Raw genomic sequence first — 25406 nt, 5'->3', positions numbered from 1 at the left:
CTCAGAGTCCATAGTCTCTCATGGTTCATCTCTCCCTCCAATTCCCCCCCTTCATTTTTCCCTCCCTTCTCCTAATGTCCTCCATGCTATTCCTTATGTTCCACAAATAAGTGAAACCATATGATAATTGACTTTCTCTGCTTGACTTATTTCACTTAGCATAATCTCCTCCAGTCCCATCCATGTTGATGTAAAAGTTGGGTATTCATCCTTTCTGATGGCCGAGTAATATTCCATGTATATATGGACCATAAGACAGGAATCCATCAAAATTATCTTTATTTTTTTTAATGTTGGAGAAAGATCTTTGGACTCATTGAAACATTCTTTTGTTTGGTGGATGTCATCTACCCAAGATGGGCTTCCACATAATTGACTTTAAGAGGACTATAGGTTAGGTTTATTTCTGCCCGTGTTAAAGTGGTGCTATGTGGATGTTTTCTGCAGAATAAAATGAAGAGGTTGATTGTCTGCAAACTTACCTCCAGCACCAAATGCCCACAAAGAAGTAGGTTTTTCTGGCACTGTGGTCACAGAGGGCTGCATCAATTTTTGTCACATGTCTTGGAAAGCCAAGTGTATGGATGGGTTTGGGATAATCTGGCAAGACAGCATATCCTCTGATCATCCAGAAGTTGTCATCTAGGAAGAGAGAAAGTGATTATCTTCTGATCTAATACCCAGAGGGAAAAATAGATGTCTTAAGAAATTTGAAAATAATTAGATGCCTCGTCTCTCAGGATTTAGTTGTCTCATGTCCCCATTTATTCTTACTGCCTTCTTTAGCTGCTTTTATCATTACAATTACACAAATAACACACCCCAATAGTTAAGAGTGAGCATGCTCACTGGTATGCATGTCATTTGGTTTCACTGGATTATTTCTCTAACTCTTGACAAAACAGTCAACTATGCTTGGACATGTTCTCCTAGATTTCAGCCCCCAAGTATTCTCAAAGGCAAGTAATCTGATGAAATCCATATAAAAATAGCATTGATAACTTAAATATAAGATTCTGGTTAAATCTGAATTTCAAAAAAACAATGACTCATTTTTAGTATAAGTATGTTCAAACATTGCAAGGAACATACTTATAATAAAAAATTTTGTGTCTTATCTGAAATTCAAGGCATCTTGTATTTTTATTTGCTAAATCTGACAACCGTAGTAAAACAGGAATATAAAAGAGGGATGGGTTCCCTTTATTTGGCAGAAAAAAAGATAGTTTTTTAGTTTTTACCATACAGGTTTCTTTTAGCTCCCGTGTAGTTGGGATGATGTTTGTCTTCACAGCCACAGAGAACCCCTGGATAGTTTTGTTTTTGAAGGAACCCATGGTCATGGCAGAAGCACTCTCCATCTGGCCCATGTGCGAATATTGTGTTTCTTACCCCAAAATACCCACCAATCAGTTCAGGCTTCCAGAGACAGAAGAGAAATCGTGATGGGCAAAGTTACCTTTAAACACTAGGATCTTATCTTTGGGGCTCTCATATGCGGCTTGAACATCACCCGGCAGGGACGGCCAGAATGAAGAGATCGGTTCGAATTCCACATCAGTGATATCATAGTAGATCCTCCATACGTGCCTGGGATGAACAAAAGACACTTTCCACAAACAGCCTATACTCCAGTGGAAACACTGTAAACCTAGGCTTGTCTTTTATTTAATTGATTAGCATTCTCCTCAAATAATTTAGAGCATTCACACGATTTTCCTCAGCCAGTGTAGGTGGTTGTGAGCTCACTTCTACCCTGTGACTACAAAGGACACGCATTTGTGCCCACTCTCCTGGGAACTTAGAGTAGCAACCTACCCACAGAAATCTCAATTCTGAGTGCTCAATGACCTCATTTTTGCCAAATCAGCAATACTCAAAATTCCAAGGCAACACCAAGCATCTAAGAAAAAGTTTTTGGTCTGATGTTTGCTAGAATAAAGAAGTATTATCATTGCAGGGTAAAATATTTCCTGAGATGTTCCCCTCTGGCTGTAAACTTCTGAATCCGTGAATGAGACTCAAAAAGCTCTTCCTACGCTGGGCCGCCCCTCTCTGATGTCCCTGACAAGTGGCCTCAGCCTCTGCGGTGCAGAGCGTGGTGGTAGCATGTCATCCGAGTGTCGTATGTAGCTGTGGGTGGAAGGGGACTGATTTCAAATATTCTTTCCTGGTGCCCCAATACTTGTGAGACGGTCTACGTCTCAATCCTTTGTTCTGAAAATACAGTCGTGGTAAACACAAATGTTGCAACTGAAGTCCAGTAAGTTTTTTTTTTTTAAAGATTTTATTTATTTATTTGACAGAGAGAGAGAGAGAGCACAAGTAGGCAGAGAGGCAGGCACAGGGAGAGGGAGAAGCAGACTCTCCGCTGAGCAGGGAGCCCGACACGGGGCTCGATCCCAGGACCCCGGGATCATGACCTGAGCCGAAGGCAGTTGCTTAACCAACTGAGCCGCCCAGGTGCCCCTGAAGTCCAGTAAGTTATACACGGGGAGAGAAGAGAGTTCCTACTACAGCGAAGACTTCACTGATGCAACATGAAGGAATCATGGTCATTCATGTTTACCAGCTGGCTCTTTTGGTAGAAAAAAGACCTAACTTTTATCATTTGCTGATTTCCAGGGTGTAGATACTCCAACCATGGCCAGTTTCAAGCTATAGAAGTGATGTGAAGTGGTTTACAAAATTCCCCCAAATTTAACCATGGGCTCCTGAAACAGTATAGGTCAGCTCCAGGACCACTGGGATTGGTGTATTATTTTAGCTAAGAAGTCACTGAAAATGACTCTACTTCACCTTCTTATCCAATGGCAATTAAAAAATTTGCTTAAGAACATTTAAAAATTAATTTATCAAACAAGCAAGAGATATATACACATAGTAAAACATTCAAAGAGTATGGGCGGTTATAAAAGGAAAAGGAAAAGGATCACTTTCTCACTATCCCCATGATTTCCTCCCTATTTACCTCCAAATCTCTTGAAAAGAAAAATATTCATAGGAAGTTGAGGTGTTTAAGGGAATGGGTTTACCTGCCTTTAAAGAACATTACTTCTCGGCGGAAGGTGGTGATAGCGTCAAAAGTCAAATCAGGGTCACAGGCATGGGGTACAATGGCCTCCTTTGGCTTAGCAGATGTCTTAGGTAGACTGCCTTTGATGAGAAAAGAAATAGCACAGTGAATTAAGAAGGCATGTGGAAATACTTACAGAAGGATCTTACCCAAGTGGATATTTTCTTCATGGTGATATTTCAAGAAGTGATTTTTTCACTTCCTTTCTGGAAAGTTTCCTATTTAGTTCACGTATATTCAGATTTATGAGGTTGCTCACCATAGATGGATTGGATTCCATTGATATCATCCTGAGAAAGTGGGTATTTATTAGGATCCAGGGAGACATAATTTGGAAACATCAAAGCTGTCTGATCATTGGAGTGAGAGAGTCCCAGTGCATGACCAAATTCATGAGCAGCCACAAGAAATAGGTTGAATCCTTAACAAAAACAGGAAAAACATGGGTATGTGGGTCAATCAAAAGAAGAATGGTTGCATCTGAGATTAGGAAGTAACTAAGGGGAGAGAAGGAAAGGCTTGCCATAGAGTGGGTAATTCTTATATGCTCCATCATTTATCTGGGAAATATTTCAACACTAGTAATTGGTATTAGTCATATCATGGAGAACTATGATCCAGAGCAAGCAAATGGCAGGAAACAGGTGTGTGAGAAATAGATAATACAAAAAAAAAAAAAAATAGAAGCCACCAGTTTCTGGTTGTTGCTGGGCTGTACTGGATGTGATCACATTTCTCCTACTTGTATCCTTCAGAGGTTCTCCATTGGCTGTAGGATCAAGTCCAAACACCTTACCATGGCCCTCCATGATCTAGTCCCTGCCTTTTTTCCAGACTCATATTTTGTTCTCATACTTCATGAGCTAACCATACTCAATCATTTGCATCTCTCATCTGTGCCATGTTCCTCCTAGTCTCTATGTCTTACTACCTCCATCCCGTCTACCCAGAATATTATCTCTCCCACCCCTGTTTGCCTAGTTCTTCTACTCGTTGCTCAGGAAACCTCTCTAGAATCATCTCCTCCATGAGGCTTCTCGTACTTGCCCCCTCCTTTCCTGGCTGAGTTAAATGCACCTTTCTGCGTTTCCAGAGACTCAGTGTTTAATTCTGTCATAGCACGTAAGGGACTGCACTGACTATTTCCTTCATGAAGTGATGCATCTTTTCAGGGACTGTGTCTTGGCCACCTTTTATTCCCGGTGACTCTTGAACTGCCTATCAGTAGTGGATGCCTAATAACTGCTGCTGGGTATCCAGGTGTGTATTTGGATGGAGGAATGGTTAAATGTGCCTCCTATTCACCCATATTGGAAGTCTCACCACGCATGGTGAAACCACCTTTTTATCTCTCTCTCTCTCCCACTAGTCTGTTAGGTTCTAAATAGAAGACTGTCCATGGGTTTGCAACTCAGCCTATGGATCCTAAAGAAGAGGCTGAGTCTTCTGTGATGAGTCTTGTCCAGTGATGTTTGAACAAAATAAACATGGAATGACCAGGGATTATTTAATGGTCCTTTAGGCTTTTCTGCTCTGACCTTTGCTGGTGCCCCTTGTCTGGCTGTCAGTATTGCTGGGTGTGCTTTTGGCAAGATGGGACAAGGGACTCTGAAAAGAATTCAAACTCAGGTCATCTCAATGACTTCCAAAGCTTTATGCTAGCTTTTCAGACCCTACATGGTCTGGATCCTGTCCACCATTTCTGCCACAACCCTGGTACTTGAGTTGGTTGGGTTATTCTTTCCGGAGCACTGTCTACTCCACTTTGCTTTCTGAGTTCCTGCTTAGCCTTCAACTCAGGTTTGGTATCACTTCCTCCCCTGACCTCTGTGTTTGGGTTCAATTTTTTTTACGCACTCCTACTACATTGCTATAGTTTCCTTTATCCCAATGTTGGTCATACTGATTTTAATTGCCATTTGAGTGTGTCCCCTAGACTATAAACCCCTCAAGGGCAGGGTCTGAGTCTCGCACACTATCATGTACTCTATATCACAGAGCCTGGGTCATGGTGGATGTTGAGTAAAGGATTTCTGATTGACTTCATTTACCAAAATTGTAGAGTATCTATCATGTGCTGATTTGCAGAAACTACAAATACTGACCCACAGACTCTCTGGAGTTACTTGGTCAGGACTGAACTGTGTGATCCTATATACCACACATCAGGAGACTCATAGCTGCTTTCCTGGGACCCAGGAAACCAGATACCAGACCCAAGGTGACTGTTGTCAATGACAGTAAATGGAGTGGGGAGAACCCTAAAGTCTCCTGAGCCTGCTCCTTTGTTGGATGCACGTATTTTTACTATAGTCAAGTTTTGATTTTTGTTTGAAAAGTAATAAAAATTTTCTTATTTTAGTACCAGGCAGGCATATTAAAAGAAATAAAATCAACTCACTTGGTCTGAAGGAATAGGTTGAACAAAGATTAGGGTCTAATTCCTTGGCAGGTGGGCAAGTGTTAGAAGAGTAAGTTCATGCCTTCAGATCGACCTTCTAGGGGCCACGGGCCCACAATACCATCCTTCAATCACTAACTCAGAATTACCACCTGCCTAGAGGCTTCCTCAATCCTGAAGCCAGAGATGACTTCTGCCATTGGTGCAACATATAGCACAGTCTGCCTTGCGGGGTGGTGTGTGGTCTGGGCCTCACACCATACAAGATCATGAAGCTCTGCAGGGTTGGAACTTGTCCAGGACAACTCTGTGGTCTGTCCAATGCCTTGCACAGTTCCAGGCCCACAGTGGACCTTCAGGCATTGTGGGTGTATGAACGAGTGTGCAAGTACACGAAGAATGCTCAGATCATGCAAGGATTAGCATCTGTAGGAAGGCATTGTGTGGATAAGGCCCTGACCTGTACGAGCACAGTTATCTAATAGATATTGAACACTTCCATCAATGTCATCTTGGAATATGGAAACTGGGGAAATTGAGAAGCAAAAAGAAACTAATTGCAAAGCTATTTCAGGGATTCTTTAGAATAATAAAATTTGGTTCATGAAGAAAATTGGGCTCACCTGCTCCATCCTTGGTCCAATTTTCATCCTCATCGAAGTGAGTGTCTCCACCCAGACCCAGACCGGGAGGAAAGGCATGGCCGAGGACTCCCAAGGGGCCATCAAAATAACGAGGACACCAGCCATGGACTGAGATACAGTTCACAGGGGGAAGAAAATGTCAGCCTCTCCAAATCTCCTGAGATGGAAATAGCCATACTTTTTTCTCTGCTGGAAACCTTACCTCGGGTCCTAAAGGCAATCATGATGTCTGCAATCCCCTTGGAAGTCTTGGTGAATGTCAGTGGAGTAACTCTGCTCCACACTTCTAGGCCGTTCTGGATAGCCTCGTCCACATCTGCTCGTGCCATATCTGGAGTGTAGTTTATGATTCTTCACAAATCACCAAAATAGATCAGTTGGTGATGACACATGCATGTAGGCACACAAAGACAAAAAGATCCTTTCTTATAAATCATATGCTGCAGTAACGGATAGTATCGTGCTGTTCTTGGATTGGTATAATACGTTACTGTTTAAATAAAGCACGTTTACCTATGCTGTGTGATCCAATCCTGTCATCCGCCCTGTTCATCAGGGAGTATAATAACACTTCAACAAATGAGACTCAGAGAGGGTCAGTGACTTTCCTAAGATCATATCCTGAGAGCGAGAGTATTAATCTCAGGTATGTGCTCGCTGTGTACAGGAATGGAGATCTGCTTTCTCAGATGGCTTGTGGAAATCAGTCTTATGCATGTGTCATATATGAAGAGTCTCCCTTAAGAGCTTTAAAGAGTTAGTTACTCAGGAAAAGATTTCCCTCTGGTTTATATTCCCTATCTTGCTAAAGCTATTTTTAACCCCTAAGACTGAAGTGAAGAAAGATTTATGAGAAGCACTTCGGGACCTGCCAGGAGGGCTTGAGAGCCACAGTCAAGGGCACCGACTCCAGTCGGAAGCACACCTCAGCCCCCTTTCCTTGAGATGCCTGGGGGCAAACTCCACACTGCACCCAGGGTCTACCTGAGATTTGATAACTCTCGCCCACAAGTGTCTCTAACATGAACGGGTTGCTCCAGGCTCTTCCCCTTTTCTCTTGAGCATACTCCAGCCGTACCTTCAACCAGCTGCAATCAGATGGCTGTGTTTCTGGTCCTGAGTTTATAAGCAAGTGGCCGAGGCTAGAGATTAAAGCATATCTGCCAGAGCCAGTCTGCTGGTAAGACTTGACGATGGTAAATAACCTTTTGTTTCAGTGTCCCTGTGTTTCAGGTGGTCCCATCAGTGGTGCCTACATCCCAGGGTCATGGGGAGGATGGAATAAATGAGACCCACGAAGGGCCATGCACCTAGGAAGTGCTCGGTGCAGTCAACTGTTGTCTTCCCGTGTTTGGGGACTAGGAGGGAAAGAGTGTGCAGAAGCATTACCTGTATGTGAGGTTGTGTTGTCTCCACCCTGGGAGAGTGTAGCCATACTGACCCACGTCAGGCACCCCGCATCTGGGTGTCTTCATGATCTCAAGAGTGTTTGAGTCCAGTTGTCCAGTCACTGTCAATCCAAAAAATGCTTGCATTTCCCGAATTTTGCCATCTAAGAGACTCCTGTTCTTGCTTTGAACAAGATGACTCCCTTCTATTTCAAGAGAGTAGAACTGGTTGAGATATGCCTGACCAAAGAGACAAAAAAAGGACACAAACTACAGGACAGCAAATCTATATCTCAGGATAAAACAAAATCGTCTGAAATCCTTTTCAGCAGTAGGTGGGAAGAAAGAAGTAAGTAGTGAGGGGAAGGAAGGAGCGAGAGAGGAAAAAAGAAAGGAAGGAAGCAGAGTCATCCTGCCTCTTCAGTTCTCAACAAGTGGCTGAGCTGTGTGTGACCAGAATTATACAAACCCCAGAGCCTATAAAACTCCAAACCTCCAGGGAGTTCCTCCCGGGAGGAACTCCAAACCCGCCAGGGAAGACAATCAGCTGATTCTGTGTGTTAAAGGATCACACAGCTTACACGTCTACTTTCATTTTGGTGTTTCCTTAAAACAAATTCTAAAAGAGATATGTCATTGTTCATTTTGCCAGTTTAATTAATGTAACCAAATATGGCAAATTCACTGGACTGATTTTTAGAGGGAATCTCCAAGGCAAAGTATTTGTCATGCACGTAGGGGTAAGGGGACCTAAAGTTGTAGTTGGGTCCCCCTGGTTGGTATGGACATTCTTATATAGAGATCTCCATTCCTCCCAGGGCTGTCCCCTTTCTTCTCCCTCCGTCTTCACTTGGACCCATTGCTTGAAATGGCAGCAAATCCTCCTTTCCCACCCCTACCCCCACCCTCCACCCCGTACATGGTTACTTGGTGTCCTTAGAGCTAGGGGAAAGTACTGGAATCTTTTGTAGGAATTTGCTGTCTTTTTAGGTTCCAAGACAATAAAATTCATTTTTTATTGATAGTCGTTATTAACATGTATTGAGACAGTACCTGCGCCAGCCTCATGTTCTCTTCAGTGTCCATCTTTCGGTCTGTAGGAAATGCAGAAGAAAACGTTATAAGGAGCAAAAATTGAAGCAAAAGGCTCTTCATTCCTCTCTCTTTTCTGTTGAAGCCTGTTTCTGTTTCCACAGAATTTAGAAAACAAGAGTAAGACGTGGCATGAATTGGCTTGTATCATCATTTAATTAATACCAGAAAAGGACTTTTGCCATGAAGTGTGTCATGATATGCTTTTTTTCCCCTTAGGTTAACTTGATTTTGCAATCATGATCTGCAGTTTTTGAGTAAACACAATCACTGTTCATTATTGAATTGAATATAATAGGAAGCCAGCGTCCAAGTTACTGTTGTCCTTGCAAAGTTGGAGCTCTTCTTATCTTCGAAGTTCTTGAGAGATTGTGAAGTAATTTTCTTTTGAACGAAACCCCAGAATATCTTGGATAGAAAGGTATCACGAAAAGACAATTGAATCAGGAGTCAGATTACCGTAATGAACTAGGATAAACAGCCCATGTGTGTTGGGCACCTGCTATTTGCCTGTCACCATAAACTGAAGCATGAGTAAGACACTGTTCCAATCTTGTTGGGGAATTCAGACGTGTACAGAAATTAATGCCAGACGAAACTGAGGCGAGTGGCGAAATGTGCACTGAAGATTCCAGAGCGTGAGAAGAGCCAAAGGTAGGATCGCCGCTGATGAGTGTGGTCTAGCGGCTCAGCCAGGTGGGGCTTCTGCTGGCTCTTGAAGAATGAAATGGGTAGGATGTGGATGACACAGGGGGTGTGTGGAGAGCCCAAGGAAGCAGGTAGGAGAGCCCAGATGAGCTTTGGGAGATCTGGCCGACTGACGCCAATATACTTGAAGATGGCCGAGGGAGATGGGGCGGACAGTGTAGAGGGTACAAGGAAAATGAATGTTTTCCATCTTTTCATGCCTAAGAATGTCCCTTATTCCATTTGACACCTGGTTGAGTGTGCCTACAGAATTTCAGACCAAAATAAATTTTCTTTAAGACATTAGAAGCACGCTTGCATTGTTTTCTAGAATCTAGTGTTGCTGCTGGGAAGTCTTTCATTCTGATTCTTGATGTATTTTCTTCTGAAAAATGTTAGGAATGTTCTCTTTATGCAGATATTCTGAAATTTCATAATGATGTCTCTTGATGTGGTTTTCTTTTCTTTTTTCCTTTTTCTTTTCGCATTAACATTACTGGGCAGTAAGCAGACCCTTTCATTATGAAAACTTCAAGAAAAATTTCCTCTGTAGTTTCTTTGATAATTTCTTCCCACTCTATTTTCCCTTACCTTTTCTAAAATACACATCTGTTGGACCTCGTGGACTGAAACTCCGTGCTCCTGATATTTCTTTTACTACTTTCTGCCAACATTATTTTCCAGCCCAGTTGTGTTTTTAGGTTCCAAGAGCTTTAATTCTCTGAATATTTTATTTATTTTCTTGCATTTTGCTAGTGGTGTTTGGATGTAGAATATACCTTATCTTTTGAGAATGTATAGTATTTTTAAGTCTATCTTGACATTTTCTTTTGCTCCAAGAATTGTCTATATTTCTTCAAAGTTTCTTTCTGGGTGCCTGTTTCTCATGTTAGGAGGTTTTTTCACATGTTTAGAGACTCTGTGCTGTGCAATCTGTTTAAGAATGAGAGACCAGAGAGCTGACTGGAAGCCCTATGAGATGACCTTCACTGCAGGGAGGTGAGGTAGGTTTCAGATGTTTCGTGTGATGCTTTAGTTGGGATAAGATTTGGTTGAATAGAGAACTCAGACTAACAGATGATTCAGAAAATAAAAACTTATTTCTCCCTCACTTAAAAGAAGCACAGATGGGGCAGCCCAGGGTTCATATGGCAACCCCCCACCCCCGAGGATACGGGCCGCCTCCACCTGGTTGCGCTGCTCTCTCCGTGCAATGCCTCGTGGTCTCCAGGTGGCTACTCAGGCTCTGATGGTTGTGTCTTCGTTATAGGCAGCAGCAAGGAGGATGGCAGAGAAAGCAAGCTCCCAGTCCCTCTCCAGAAGCGCACACAACACTCTGCATATGCATTTTGGCAAGAAATTAAACACTGGCCACACCTGGTCATAAGCAAGACCACAAAACGTATTGTTAGTTGGATGTATTACGACCTCAAATGATATTGGGGTCTTATCGCAGCAGAGGAGTGGGGAGAAGGTGTTAACATAGGTCAGTGTCAGTATGTATAAGTCTTCTTTCTTGGGCTGTGAAACTTCTCCAGAGGAGACCTCTCCAATTTCCCATCATTTTAATCGTCCATCAGCAAAGATGTAGGAGATGCCTCTGGCATGCTTTCTGCTTTCCTCCCAAGTGTTAGCCTAGAGCCACCCTATGCACGAAGGAACAGAAGGATGAATGCCCGGCCTCCCTTCCCTTCCAGATTTCAACAGTGAAAGGTGTTGGCTAGGCTTCTCAGGAGGTTCAGCTGGCACCGAGCCCCAGCTGCCCGGCGTAGAAACCTCGATAGTGCCCTTGTCTCGGTTTTCTCCTCTACCTCACTCTGCCTGCCTCCCCGCTCTTGCTTCCTGGGAACATGTCCCCAATAAAATAACTGCACCAAGGCCTGGACTTAGCCTTTGCTTTCGAAGAAATTTAACCCAAGGTAAAAAGTACTCTCATTATTTAAATTCTAAGCTTAGATTCTTGGAGCTCTTGAATTCACATAAAACTTCAGTGTAACAGCCAGAAAATACCACATATTGTCAAGAAGAGAACTTTACAAAAAGGAGTAATTTTTGAATTCTTTGTTTCACTTCACATTGCTGTTCACTTGCTAAGACTCTGCGAAATATGGTTAAAGAAATAGTATGAACTCGGTTTTCATCTCAACAACGTGTGTATATATATGAGGTTTGGGGCAAGAACCTAGCATAACTAGCAGGTGTTCTGAATCTCCCATCTTCATGCTTGTAAAAAGGGACATAAGATGTCTTAGAAAATATGATAGTCTGAAATTGACTCTCATGTTTGCACTTGTTATATTGATGCAATGAATTATTTCTATCACTCCTTTTCCCTAGCACAGTCCCTGGGACATGTAGGTGATTACTTATTGTTGAATAAATGAATGTTAGTGTATCCTAGTTTGTTTTCTCATCTTGTAAAATAAGTGGAGAAAAAAATGTGCTGACATATCTGAGGGAATCTGTAAAGGAAATTGAATATTTACAAAATATTTTGTAAATGGAAACTAAAAGTTAATGCTGACAAGAAAATAAATGGCTGCGAATATACTGAAATTTGCCATTTGTTTTCATACTTTATATGAACTATGTGGTAGCATCTTAAGAAATTATAGATCACAAGTCAGTCATTTAATATATCTATTTTGAACTCACTTAATTTTTGAACCAGAATAAGGTAGCAAATTACTAAATTATCTGTGAGATGTAAAAATGAGCTGAAAAATAGAATGTTAGTAATAAATATATTTTAAAATTTACTTATTTAATGTGTAATAAGCTGCATTATATTCTAACAACTGCAAATATGACATTATAATGATTTTGATGTCTGGATTAGCCATTATGGTCCCAGAATCCTAAAGCTCTTGACAGAAAAGAACCACTATCAAATGTATGCATCTCAGCTTAGTTTAATTTAAGAGAGTCATTGAATTTTGTGCCCAGCACTGTTTGGTTTGTGCAGTAAATCCCACTTATGGGTAGTGTGCCCTCCTGAGTATCCCTGGAAAAGAAGAAATAAGGAACAACAGTTCCAATCACTAGCCCATTTGCTTAGACTCTAAAAGGATAGAGCTGGGAGGAGACAGAAGAGAAAGTGGTACCTCCCCTTTTTGCTCCTTTTTGGGGAAGGTGACAGTAATTCTTCCTGAGGGTTCAACTTTGTTGTTTTGTGTTGACTCATTTTCTTAAGTGCAGGGGTATGGTATCCAGCTGGTAGATATCCCAGGGCTGCCTTAAGGAAGCTCCACAGGCTCCAACCCAGTTTGTTCTCTGCCAGGTCTGGAAGCTACAAGTCTAAACCCAAGGTGTGGGGGGATGAAATTCGTTTCTCTGAAGGCACTAGGAAGGATCCTTCCTTGCCTCTTCCCAGCTTCTGGTGGCTGCTGGCCACGGTTGGCTTTCTGCAAGCACCATTCCCAGGTTGGTCTTCACGTGCGCATGTCCTCATCTGCTATGTGTCTGTGTTGCTTCTCTTCTTCCAAGGACACCAGTCCCTAGGTCCACCCTGCTCCAGCATAACCTCATTCTAACTAACTGCATCTTTGAAGACCCTCGTTCCAAATAGGGTATATTCATAGGTACCTAGGATTGGACTTCAACCTCTCTCTCTTGGGGGGACACAATTCAAGCCACAACATGGATCAACAATATTTTTTTTCCAAGAGTGGAAAATAGTACTACATTTTCAGTAAAGGCAAGAGGGACTGTTTACGCTGTTCCTGGTCTCTACATTTCACCAAAACCCAGTGCTGAATTGTATGTAGCAGATAAAGGAGATTTAGGTATATATAAGCATTTTGGAAGTCAGGTAAGCAAGTAACGAAATAGTGAATACTGAAGTGACAGGGAAGGCTTCATCTCCTCCCTTGAGATGGAATCCATAGGAACTCAATCAGCCCTGGAGACAACAGGATACTCCAAATGTATTTCCCCTGAAGGGAGGTCCAATGAGGACAGTGATAGCAAACAGCATTACTCATTGTCGAGAGAAGTATAAATAGGACCCAGGAAAATGGCTACGCAAACTAGACTTTCCTTCCACATGCGGAAAATGGATGCAAATATGTGTGACTGCTTCAGCTTTATCTGCAGTTGAGCCATCGATTGCTTCTATCGATCCTAGTAACCCTGTGAGCACCAAGATCAAATGTATAATATATCTGTCCACTGAAGAAAAGGAAGACATCTGTAAAAAAAAAAAAAGATAAAGTATTGAATTAGTTTGTGGATCTCAGATGTTTTCAATTGAAAAGACCCCATGCCTGTTCCAAATAACATTCAAATGCAAATACGTTATTTTAAAAATTTAAACAAATTTATTATTAGTTTTTTTTTCGACTTACGGTTCTGCTGGAAAACTGCATCAATTTTGCTTCCTATTCCTGGAAAGAGACTTGCTATGCTTTTGGGATAACCTGGTTCCATGGATTGTCTTTGGTTATCATATCTAATGAAAAAAAAAAAAGTCCCATGTTTTAAAACCAGTAGAGTATAAAACGACAATGGTTTTCTTTAAATTGCATATACTTTACAAAGTGTCTTCACACATATTTTCTCATCTGGTCTTCATACTGTCTTATTTCCTGGGCCTAAGAATGGTAGAGTTCTCTACCTAAGTGTACGATCCTATTTAAAAAATACCTGGGTAGCATGAACACTGAAACAGGCTTCTGATGGCTAGCACAGTGTTATTTTCCAAAAGAAGGGTTTTATTTTCTGAGGATTTCCTTAATGGGTACATAGTTAGTCTCTCTCTCTTCCTCCCTCCCCCTACCAGCCCCCCCCCCCCGAATAATGAGGTAATAAGTCCAATGTGGGCACCACGTTTTGTAGGCTATCTGAATAGTATTTTCTTGAGTGTGTTAGAATTCAACTCCTAACTGAGAATTAGCCTCTCTCTTTGCATCCCTTCCTGGTGCCTTATTAAGGTTTGCTGTTTCCTGATGTAGAATCCTCAAGACCATTGTGAAGACTTTTTAATTTTATAAAAATGACACTTTCAAAAGCCTTGGCAACATCCATCGTTTTGTGAAAAAGAATGCCTATCAGAGATCCCCTGGGTTTTTAAAAATCTTCAGATGGCTGGTTGTTAGTGGTCTGTAGATGGTAAATATGCAGATTTCAATCTCTAACTGAAACAATAGTTTGCCTTACCTCCAGATCTGGTCCTTTACAAAGAAGTAGGTTTTTCTCCTGTAGTAAACAGCTGCATCAATCGCTTGGACACTGCTTGGGAAGCCGTAGTCTAAGATGACCCTGGGATAACCTTGCTCAATGTCATAGCCCCTCAGAGCCCAGTACCGGCAGCCTGCCAACAAACCAGGTTATACTTTAGATAAAGTCCTTCTGTTCCCATAACATAATGTGGTATCACTTATTAGTCTTTGTGTAAATTCATCATAGAAACAATGGAACAAGAGTCTTTAAAAGACCAAGGTGGTCAAGTTCACTGGGCTGTAGCAGTCTCAGTGGTTCCCCAGCATCTGCCAATAGTTCTGGGCTCTCAGCCTGACAGGCAGGGCCTCACAGCTGGGGGACTTTCTCAGTCACGAGCCTTCGATGCAGAGACACTCTCACAGCCGCGGGGACCCGGAGACTGTCAGACCCGGGACGAGGGAGGAAGAACAGCACGGCTGGGAAAGCAGGGCTGAGCAGGGAAGGGTTAGCTGCTCAAGCTCCTGCAGCAGTTGGGGCAGGGACCCGACCCGACCCAGGTCTCCTGACCAAGTCCGGACAGGGTACCTGCTCTCATGGGCTCACCTCCTCTCACCCTGGAAGGGACCACAAAGAAGTCTTCCCCTCACCTCAGGGACAGCTAAAACAGGATGAAAACGTAGGCAGTTACCTTTAAATAGGAAAACGAGGTCCTTGTCGGCATCCTCATAGGCCGCCTGTACACCATCGGGCAGGGACGGCCAGAACAGAGAGATGAAGTTGAGTTCGACACTTCTCAGCTGAGGGTGTCTCCTCCAGAAGTACCTAGCAGAGCACAAGGCTGTGAGTGGGCAGCCACCCGGGATCCCGCATGAGCGCCCGCCCCACGAGCCTGCGGGGAGGTAGGATGATGTCGTGGAGGCGGTGCTGAGCTCCGTAGCCAACATGCAGCGATGCTGTTCACCTGCTGGGCACTTCACAGGTTTTAGGGGACGTCCTAGGAATGACCTTCTATGATGACATTTGCCCTGTCCCCTCCGCACGCCCTGACAAGGCTCACTGTCGTTCCTACAAAACGCTGAGGATACTTAGAGTATTCCAGCAAAAGCAATACAAGTAAATCAGGCCCCGATCACACAGTCACAAAGCAGCCAGTGGAAGACTGAAAAACCCAACCGGTGAGATGACTTGCCCCCAGCTTATCACGTGATGGTTCCCATTTACTGGACTGAATGTGGGTGGGCGAGGATGGGGTTTCTCTGTCTGCTAAACCCCCGTGTGACGTTCCCGAGCACCTGGAGCCCGGTCCGCTACGCTATCACCCACAGCGGAATGTTTATGCATGTTTGCGGGTTTGTTTTTTTTTTTTTAATTTTCCTGGATGTTTCAAGTTACCCAGAAAACACAATCCATTGCGATGAGATGCACAAGCACAGAATTCGAAGGAAAAGCTGAGCGGTACGTAACATGGGACTCGATTAGAATCCAGCTCTAAGTTATGCCAGTAAGTTAAGTCAAAGGAAGAAATAGTTCAGTCTTATACTTGTCTTTAAAGAACAGTATTTCTCCACGGAGGGTGGCGATGGCGTCAAACGTCAGTCTGGGGTCACAGGCTGTGGGTGTGGTCGGTCCGGTTGGTTGGACAGGGTTGTTTGAAGGACCTTAAAAAAAAACAACAACAAAGCTTTTTATAAGCTTCCGTGTAGTGTGACTGTTGGAGTACCTCGGACACTCAGGAAAGCAAAGGGTTTTCACAAGAGAAACCCTACCAGACTACCCCACAAGGCATTAAAGTAACTGTACATTTGGCCCTCTCAAAGTTATTATTATTTTAAGTCAGAATGGTGATTTTCAGAGATCATTCCAGTTTAAGTTGTGAAGTAAAGCAATTTGAATTCTGTGCCTCCCCCCTTCCCCACCCTCTACTTAAAAATCCTAATCCCATCCCTCTTCTCGAAGAACATCCTAGACAAGCCCACGCCTCACCATGTACGCAGGGTTCTTCTGATGACCTTACCGTAGATGGTCTGAATCCCGTTGATGTCATCTTGAGGGAGGTTGTAGGTGCTGGGGTCGTGGAAAGCGTAGTTGGGATACATCAAGGCACCGGGGTCAGTGGAGTGAGCGAGCCCCAAGGAGTGGCCAAATTCATGGGCGGCAACAAGAAACAAATTGTAATCTGAAATGCAAGCGTGTGTGGTCAGTGGCTCCAAGTGGGTCCAAGGGCGGAGACAATAGGATCTCAAGAAATGCAGCTTCCAAGCCAACAGAGCCTGGAGAAACTGCACTTGCCATGCCTGTCTTTCTCATTTTCCCTTCAGGCACCTGAAGAGAGAGGCTGGAAGCAATCAAGGTAGGAGTTGTAGGTTCAGGTGGGGGAAGCTTCTCATCAAATCTCAGAACCAAGAAATACTGCCTTTATTCTGACTCAGGTATTCCATGGATGTGGACCTGAGGCTGAGAGAAGGGATGGCAGGCCCCACAGTCCCGTGAGGCTCCGCAGCCCTTTCTAGCCTCCCAGGCCCTCAGCCCCTTCGATAGAGTCTCAGTGCATGGGCAGTTCGAGAAGAAGCCTGCCGGGCTGCCATTAGCCTTGGATGCAGACGGACCTGCTTTGCCTCCCTGATCACCCATCAGCCAGCACCAGCTCCTCCCTGATTCCCGTTCTCAAAGTAGCTTCGAGGATTCTCTACCCTCCCCCTTGTTTGAATGAGACAAACCCTGCTCCTTCCCTCATCTTTAACTTCTAGGAGCACAATGCCTTCCCCAGCTGGGAACCTGACTTCCAAGGCTCACACTTCTGTCAGATAGAGCCCAAGCTCCTTGGCCAAGTGCAAGAACCCCTCACTTGCCCAGCAGACACATGTGATGTGAACCCTTCACTCCGGCTGCCCCACATACACAGTGCACACGGTCTTCCATGCCCACCTCTTAAAACTGAGTACTTTCTACATGCGGGGAAGCGTGATATGATTCAGTCCTCACAGTATTTGTGTGAAGTATTGTTAGAAATATTTTTACAGTAAAGGAACTGCAAGCCCACAGAGTTTGGGTATCTCGTTGGAGGTCTGGCAACTGGTAAGTGGTCGAGCTGGGGCCAAATCCAGGTTGATGGCAAGACCTGTGCTCTGACGACAGCGTTCAACTTCCTACTGATAACTATCCGAGTGAAATTCTACCGTGCTCCAAGACTTTTCTTCCTGACTGTCACATCCTTGCATTTTTGCATTCCGGAATGCATCTCAGAAAACCTCTCTGAGGGCCTGGAGCACGCTGTGCAGGGCCCTGGGGGATCTGCCATGATGCACAGTCTAGAAGGGGAGATGCACGTCAATGACGTGAATGGCACGAGAGCAGCTGAGAAAGAGAAACAAAGGCTGTTGGGATTCTGAGGAGAAAGTCCTCACTTCCAGCTGAAAGACAAGACGGGGCGGCATGGGGCAGAGCAGAGAGAGATTTTGGAAGGGGCCTGGGGGTGCAATGTGAGCAGATATAGGGAGCTTGGGAAGCACGTGGGCATCTGGATCATTTAGTTCAGGTAAGAGGTGACGACCACGTGCACCAGTGGGGAGGGCAAGAGGAATTCAAAGTAGTGGGGTGTTAGTTATCTTTGGGTACACACAGCTCCTAGCACAAGGACTTGGGTGGACAAAACACTCACAACATATATGTTGAGAAAATGGTGGGAGGAGCAGGTTCCAAGCAAAGATAAAAGGGTCCTTTCCTATTTTCTAAAGCGTTCTGTGGCGTCTTGTTGCCCCGTGGCCTTGTGAACTACCACGTGGTCTGCATATACCTGTCCTTATCCTCACTTCTTCCCTTCAGGGTCTGACTCTTCTCATTATCAGTCTCCTCCTGAAAGGGGTGGATTGTCCTACAGCAACAACCACTGAAAAAGAGTTCTATGAAATGAAATAACTCGACGAAAAACATGGTGGCTGTTTTCTAAGTGGGATAGTTTTCCAAATGAACACGATTATTTCTGGATTTCCAAAAATAAGGACATCCTCCAAACATCATTAAATTTCAGAATATTACAAAGAAACACATACCCTAAAGCAGTGGTCAGCAAACTTCTTCTGTGAAGGTGTAGATAGTAAGTATTTTAGGCTTTGTGAGCCGTGTGCTTTCCATAGCAAGTACTCAGCTCTGCTGTTGTGCTGTGAGAACAGCCCTAGGTGATGCATGAACCAGTAAGGGTGTCCCTGTTTCAATAAAACTTTATTTATACAAACAGGACGGGGCAGGATCTAGCCACGGTCTGTAGCTTTTTGATTTCTGTCCTAGGAAAACAAGGTCAGCACTTAGCTCAAGGGCTTTTTTAAAACCTAAATTTACTTAGCATTATGAGGTAGCAAAAATTTAAAACGATCAGCTTGTGTGAGTTTGAAATGTTGCAGTAACTTGGGTGTGTGTGTATGTATGCAGGAGGGGCTTCTGATGTGAGAAAAGCATATTCAGAGCTGCATGTTGATGCGACCTTGGTTAACTTACTGCTTGAAGTTGTGGTCCACGTTTCTTCTGCATCGAAGTGAGCGTCTCCTCCAATACCTTGGCCCGGCTGAAAGGCATGAGCGAGGACCCCATTGGGTCCATCGAATGGAGAATTGTCGCCATGATCTGAAACAAGACAGTTTGTCTCAGGTCCCTGCCGAGTCCCAGTTTAGCCAGGGAAGGCAAATCTGAGCACAACGGCTGCGAGCCTACCTCCTTGGACAAAGGTGATCTCGATGTCTGCTTCTCCCTGAGAGATCTTGGTGAAGGTCAGGGTTGACACGTTGCTCCACACTTGAAAGGCTTCCTTAATAGCAGCTTCCACATCGGTCTCTGACAACTGTGTCGTGTACTTAATAATCCTTCAAAATGAGGAGACGGGAGGAGGACTTGTTATGGTTTAGAAGGGCAGGCCACAGCGGACCACGCTTCTCCATTTGGGAGTGAGGGGTATATGTGATGAGCTAGCCCTGGAGGGGGTCTAGGGAGGGGGCAGGCGTCAAGGCTGCAGACAGACGTGGCCTCTGCACAGGTCCCTCCCTATCGTTAAACTCAGTTTCTTTATTCATAAGAGGAGGATCATAAAATAGTAGCCCTCTCATAGGGTGGTTGTGGGGATTAAGTACATATCAAGTATTCAGCTCAGTACTTGGCACATCACAGTGTTGAACAAATACTGGGTATCATTAACTGTCATCATCAGGAGGCATGGAACGTGGGGCTAGTCTGTCCAGCAGTGAGTGAGCCTTTTTTGGGGTCCTACATGGAGTTCATAGAGAGACAGCCTAATGTTGCCATCATCCTCTTGAGGCTGCTGGAGAAGGAGGACAAAAGCGTCAGGCTGTGAGGTGAGGAGAGCCTGTGGGGTCTTTGCTCCTTCACACCAGACTCTGGCCTCTCCGGGGCAGGGACACCTGTCTCCCATGAATCCCACATCCTGGGACAGTGCCTGGCACGTCACAGATGCTCGACAAACACCCCTGTCGGGTTCTAGAACTCAAACTATCACCTGTAGGTCAGGTTAGTTTGTTTCCACTTGGGGTTTCCCGGGGTTAACATGAAGTCTCCACTGTCTGGCACCCCGCAGCGAGGCTTCTGCATCATCTCCAGCGTCTCGCGATCCGGCTTCCCCGTCTCGTTCAACCCAAAGAACCGCTGCATCTCTTTCAGCTTCTCAACAATCACACTAGAGCTGTTCTGCCTCGCAGACCGGAATCCTTTCGGCGGTAACTGGTAGAACTTTTCTAGGTAATCCTGGACAAAGAGACACACGTGACGGGACCTCCTGTGTCCTTACCTTCGGCTCCCTGGGCATTGTGCATCCTTTCTGCGCCACCACAGACTTCTAACAGGCTAATAACCTGATGGAGGAGCAACAACACGGATTTGGGGTCGAGTTTGAGAGAACAGGGACAATGGGTCAGAACAGCCCCTCCGTCCAGCGCTCCGGTTAGTGTTTATACAAAAGAACATGTGTTTCATAAAGGATGAGGTCCAAGTCCCCATGCAAAACCCTAGTACACAGTCAGGAGACTGGTTCCTACTTATGAAAAATAAAGAGCGCTGGTGTATATTGATTTCTTCAGGTGTTAATTGCATCGATGTGGATTCTCTTTTAATTATCTTTCCGCTGGGGTGCCTGGGTGGCTCAGTTGGTTAAGCGACTGCCTTCGGCTCAGGTCATGATCCTGGAGTCCCGGGATCGAGTCCCACATCGGGCTCCCTGCTCAGCAGGGGGTCTGCTTCTCCCTCTGACCCTCCTCCCTCTCATGTGCTTGCTCTCTCTCATTCTCTCTCTCAAATAAAATAAAAAATCTTTAAAAAAAAATTATCTTTCCGCTACTGTTGATAAGGTCTAATCATCCTCACTAAGACACGGACATGCGCAGATGGAGGGAAATTGCCAAGACGACAAATTCAGGTCCCAGCCATCCCTGATGCTTCTCAAATGAGAACTGACAATTTCACAAGAAGAACTCCAAACTGGTTTTGGGGCAACAGCACCCTCATCAGCATCAGCCTTTTCCCCACCGCAGCACCTCTGGAGGGGCAAAGTTCCGGGGGCTGCTACGCCAGCTCTACGGCTTCTCTCGCCCTAAGCAGCCCGGGAACACCTGTCACCTGGCAGGTGACACAGGACAGAGCACTTTGTACTCTTACAGGCTGTGGGATTCAGAGAGGCTTGGGTTCAAATCTTAGCTCTGCCACAGATTAACTGAGTTTTTGGACACACCATTTAATGGACTTACGATTCACTTTGGTCTCTAAGGTGGGAATAATAATACCCCGTCACTGGGTTGCAGTGAGGATGAATGAGATGCTCAGCAGGGCATCCTGTATGCAGTCAACACTCACTGAGCTCTAGCTATTAACCCCGGGGGCTTATTCCTATTACCACTGTAAGAGATATTTAAGAAAAAAGGAAAAGGATAAAACAAAAAGAACAATGCTTTCCTGAAACTGCAATGCTAAGGAAATTGTGCGTGACAAGTTTGTGACCACGTTCTCCGATGTTTCTTTAAAATTTGGCCTGACTTTCGTACAACAACGGAAAATAGCTGCTGGTTTTGCTTTATGAACATTTATAAACATGTTTGCTTATAAACAGAATCCGGTGTAGGAAATCTCATTGCGCTAGGAATTGACTTCCAGTTCCTTCTAATTGCCCGTCCTCGTGCTCTCCGGTCCACCTGAGATTTCTGGCTGCAGAGACAAGTCCCTACAGAAAGCACCAGGCGTGGAGTAACTGGGTTATGGACAATGGCTGGGGAACATCTTAGGTGAGTGAGAAAGAAAACCACTTAGTTTTGTAATTTAAACCATTCCTTCTCAACGGGGTCCCCGGCTGGAGGCAGCTCGGCTGCAGTATGTCCCCAGAGTTGGAGGAGCCCAGCTAGGAACCCCCCAGATTCCTGAAGCGAGATGTTTGAGCTCAAACAGAACACACACATCATTTCAGGCTGAGTTAACTAAAACGAAGAAACAAGCCACACGGACGTCACGCACCGACCTACCGGGGAGTCCGTTTACCTGAACGATTCGCGTGTTCTTCTCTTCTGGGGATGCCCCGGGGACCGGGAAGGCCTGGGCGAGCTGCGCGGAGAGCAGCAACAGCGGGGGGAGTATCCTCAGATTCAATGTGGCCTTTTCTGCCAAGGCTGCGGCCATCCTGGTTTCCTCTGGGTAGGCCCCCTCGTGGGCGTCTCTAGCTCACCGGACCGTGGCTTGGTCACTGCTGTCTCTTCTGGTCCCTTATAAAGCCGTGTCTTCAGCAGTTGCCACATCGCGAACGTGAGGCAACACAGGTTGATTACGCGCGGATGCTGTTGCAACGTTATAATGTGATTTAGTTCTCCAGGACGGGGCGGGGGGGGTGTCTTTCAACAGAAAAAAAAAGTGCCAATTGCTATTCTTTGCTCTTGGGGTTCTGGGTCAGAGATTGACTCTGGCAAAGTTGTGTGGTCGAGGAGAAGGCGTGGGGCCGACTCCTGAGGGTAACGCTCAGCGGCGCGTTGGAGGCGCGGAGGCTCTGCTGGCTTAGGCAGGGGTGCCGCAGGATTCGCGGTAGCCAGCCTGGGACCAGGGAGCCCCGTTCGAGCAGCTCTGTGGGCGGCCACCCTCGCTGTGAGGAGAGGTGCAGGGGCGAGCGGGCACCAAGCAGGGTCCGGTGGGGGTCCTGGGGCAGCTTCTGGGGGATGCGGTTTTGGCTTCAGTGCATGAGAGAAGTCTGCAGGCTGGCTTTTCCACGGGAAGGACGAAGAGAGCAGTGCTGACGGTGATAATGATAAACAATCCGTCGAATATTATGTCCCGGACGTACACGCTCGCACGGCCTTGGGATGCTGGCATTCCTGCATTTTGCAGGTGAAATCAAATCCAGAGAAGTGAGAGGACTTGTGCTAAGTTGGGGGGTGCCTGGGATTCAGTCCCAAGTGAGGTGTTCGGAGACACTGAGCTGAGAGCTACCCCAGCAGGCTCTCCCCGCTGGGCGCGCAGCGGGCCCACGACGGAGCCGAGGATCCAGGTCCGGCTCACAGAGGAGGACTGAGAGGGTGTGTTTGTGCCCCGGGGAAAAGGCCTCAGGAGAGGGTTTTCAGACCAGGTGGCTGCACTGGTCCGGGGCCCGGGGGCAGGTTTAGAATCCTGTCACCTGCTCCCACTTATTCTGACTCCACGTGCATGAGATGATGTTACTACGTGGTCTTTGCGTGTGCTCACTTGCATGTATTTATATGTTCTGCAAGGGTGGTGGTGTGTGTACAAATGTGTGCTCGACTTGTGTGATACAGGACGTGTGTGAATATGTAAGCGATGCCTTTGAGATGCTATGGTAAGTAGTTCGGGTCCCTCCTGGGGTCTCTCACACACTTTGTAAAAATCCAGACTGTGACCCGGGTTAGAGCGTATCTGGGCAGCAGGTTAATGTTCACCATGCAGACTCCTGCATTCCCTCGAACGCTGGCTGCCGCCCACCATACGTCAGGCGCTGTGATGGGTACCAGATCGCTGGAGGTAAACTCATAGCGGCTCAGGGCGCCAGGGGGGCTCAACTGGTTAAGCGACTGCCTTCGGCTCACGTCGTGATCCCAGGGTACCCTGCTCAGCGGGGAGCCTGCTTCTCCCTCTGCCTGCCATTCCCCAGCTTGTGCTCGCTCGCTCTCTGTCAAATAAATAAAATCTTTTAAAAAAATAATAGCAGTTCAGGTCAAATGCTAAGGGAGTCTGGGGGGAAAAAAAAACAATGGTGGAGGAGGTGCAATCAAGGAAGGCTTCATGGAGGAGGTCGACTCTGAGCTGGACCTTGAAGGGGAAATAGAATGTGGACATGCAGAGATGGGGCAATCCATTCCCTGTATGCATGTGGAAGCTCCCCACCCCCAGGTTGTCCAAGCTGCCCTGAGGTCATGATCATCGCAGCCATCCCTGGGGGCACAACTTAACCATGCTGCGGCTTCCTCCACATTCGATCTTTAGTGAAGAAACCTTTTCTTACTGAATAAGAAGGTCTTAACATTTGTCTACCCTATGTTGAGTTATTTTAATACACTGGCTTGTTTACAAGGTTCATAAAGGTACTGTCTTCTGAACATAATGTATGATTTAGACAAGAACCCAAAACTGGTGGTGTTTCTGTAAATGTTGTGTTAGACAGAATTGTCCAAAAAAAAAAAAAAAAATAGAAGTACCAGATGTTCTAGTAATCCACTTCTGCGTATTTACCCAAGGAGAACAAAAACACTTATTGGAAAAGATACCTGCACCCTGATGTTTACTGCAGCGTTACTTACAGCAAGATACGGAAGCAACCCATGTGTCCATCGATAGATGGAGAAAGATGTGATACACACACAAAATGGAGTATTAGCCACGAAAAAGGAGATCTTGCCATTTGTGACAACATGGATGGATACAGAGGGTGTTATGCTAAGTGAAAGACAAATGCCATGTGATTTTACTTTTATGTGGAATTGGAAAGAAAAATCAAAAGAACAACAAAAAGAGGAACAGACTCAAATATGGGGGGCGAGGGGCCGCTGGAGGAGAGGGGGCAGGGAGAGAGAAGAAACGGGTGAAGGGGGTGAGAGGTGTGAACTCGCAGTTATAAACTCGCTCCGTCCCGGAGAGGACAAGCACAGCCTGGGAAGCGACAGGCATAGTGAAGGACCTTTGTGCGGGGACAGGTGGCGCCAGGACCCCCGCAGGGCTCACGGTTCTGTGCAGCCCTGTCCTACAGCAGACACCAGGAGGAGGAGGTGGAGAAGGCGACCGAGGTTTGTTTTCCGAATCCCTTCTTCACGCCTGGCCACCGCGTGCCCGCATGGTGTGTGCGCCTCGCCCCTTCCGATGCTTGGAGCCCAGGGTTCCCTCAGGCCCTCTCCCCGCTGAAGACCTGCTGCGGGGAAAGGATCTTCCAACAGTCATTTACACCTTAGTGTGAATTTAGAGGCTATTTGTCTTTTGAGTCAACTTACTTGAGAGGGAGGGAAAAAAAAAATCAAATGACTTATTAAAAATGAAGGCTTTTTTCCATATAACAGGAGTTCCAGACTGAGTAAGAAGATGGAAGAAATTAAGTTTTGGACAGAGACAATCCAAGGCAGGAACTTTCTATTTCTGTAAAGCCCCCCCCTCCAGCAGCAACCTCGTCCGATGATCTGACGTGCCATTCCACAGCAGAGATAGCAACTTGTATTTTTATAGCTCAGCTTTGCTTTTTAGGCCCAAAGAGGTGAAATGGATTGCAAGATTTAGTTTGTTTTCTCTTTAGTTAAAATAAAGTTGGCCCGGGGGGGTGGTTGGGGTCCAGCCATCTGGGATGGGCATAGGCAGCTCGCAAAGCTGTCTGGACGTGTGGACATGTGCCCGCATCTCAAAGGGGGAGTTGGCGTTCACAACGGGGACTGTGACCCAGCCGGGGAAACAGGTGCCCTGAGCCCAGGGGCATCCCCAGTGCAACACACGGCTGG

General features: G+C 45.6%; 2 protein-coding genes across 2 annotated transcripts; both read right to left on the bottom strand.

The window, feature by feature from the left end:
- Positions 1–61: 61 nt before the first annotated feature.
- MMP27 (matrix metallopeptidase 27) lies at positions 62–8719 on the bottom strand. Its single transcript, XM_006750938.3, has 8 exons — positions 8563–8719; positions 7511–7749; positions 6324–6472; positions 6101–6229; positions 3336–3497; positions 3036–3156; positions 1460–1590; positions 62–642 (listed from the first exon to the last, which is right to left on the bottom strand). Exons 1-8 carry the CDS (start codon positions 8662–8664, stop codon positions 479–481), a joined length of 1197 nt encoding a protein of 398 aa, XP_006751001.1. The 5' UTR covers positions 8665–8719; the 3' UTR covers positions 62–478.
- A 3463-nt stretch (positions 8720–12182) lies between these two features.
- On the bottom strand, positions 12183–22152 carry MMP8 (matrix metallopeptidase 8). The gene is made up of 10 exons (XM_081799585.1): positions 21970–22152; positions 19949–20193; positions 19153–19301; positions 18940–19065; positions 16463–16624; positions 15989–16106; positions 15137–15270; positions 14446–14599; positions 13635–13738; positions 12183–13477 (listed from the first exon to the last, which is right to left on the bottom strand). Exons 1-10 carry the CDS (start codon positions 22105–22107, stop codon positions 13374–13376), a joined length of 1434 nt encoding a protein of 477 aa, XP_081655711.1. The 5' UTR covers positions 22108–22152; the 3' UTR covers positions 12183–13373.
- Positions 22153–25406: the final 3254 nt, after the last annotated feature.

This window comes from Leptonychotes weddellii, chromosome 11 (assembly GCF_054177405.1).
Source record: "Leptonychotes weddellii isolate Sample4059 chromosome 11, ASM5417740v2, whole genome shotgun sequence".
NCBI lineage: Eukaryota > Metazoa > Chordata > Mammalia > Carnivora > Phocidae > Leptonychotes > Leptonychotes weddellii.
Note: the sequence above shows the minus strand (reverse complement) of the source record. Positions and strands in the feature narration are given on the sequence as shown.

Bases quoted from the DNA above. Each gene is read 5' to 3' on its own strand.
- MMP27 (XM_006750938.3), bottom strand. From the start codon at position 8,664: ATGAAGAGCCTTTTGCTTCAATTTTTGCTCCTTATAACGTTTTCTTCT. The intron at 3,498-6,100 runs GTGAGCCCAATT...GTTTTTGTTAAG, and splicing joins TTGGACCAAGGATGGAGCAG to GATTCAACCTATTTCTTGTG. The intron at 3,157-3,335 runs GTGAGCAACCTC...TTCTCATCAAAG, and splicing joins TGGAATCCAATCCATCTATG to GCAGTCTACCTAAGACATCT.
- MMP8 (XM_081799585.1), bottom strand. From the start codon at position 22,107: ATGGCCGCAGCCTTGGCAGAAAAGGCCACATTGAATCTGAGGATACTC. The intron at 13,739-14,445 runs GTAAGGCAAACT...TTTTTTCATTAG, and splicing joins GTAAAGGACCAGATCTGGAG to ATATGATAACCAAAGACAAT. The intron at 13,478-13,634 runs GTAAGTCGAAAA...TTTTTTTTACAG, and splicing joins TGCAGTTTTCCAGCAGAACC to ATGTCTTCCTTTTCTTCAGT.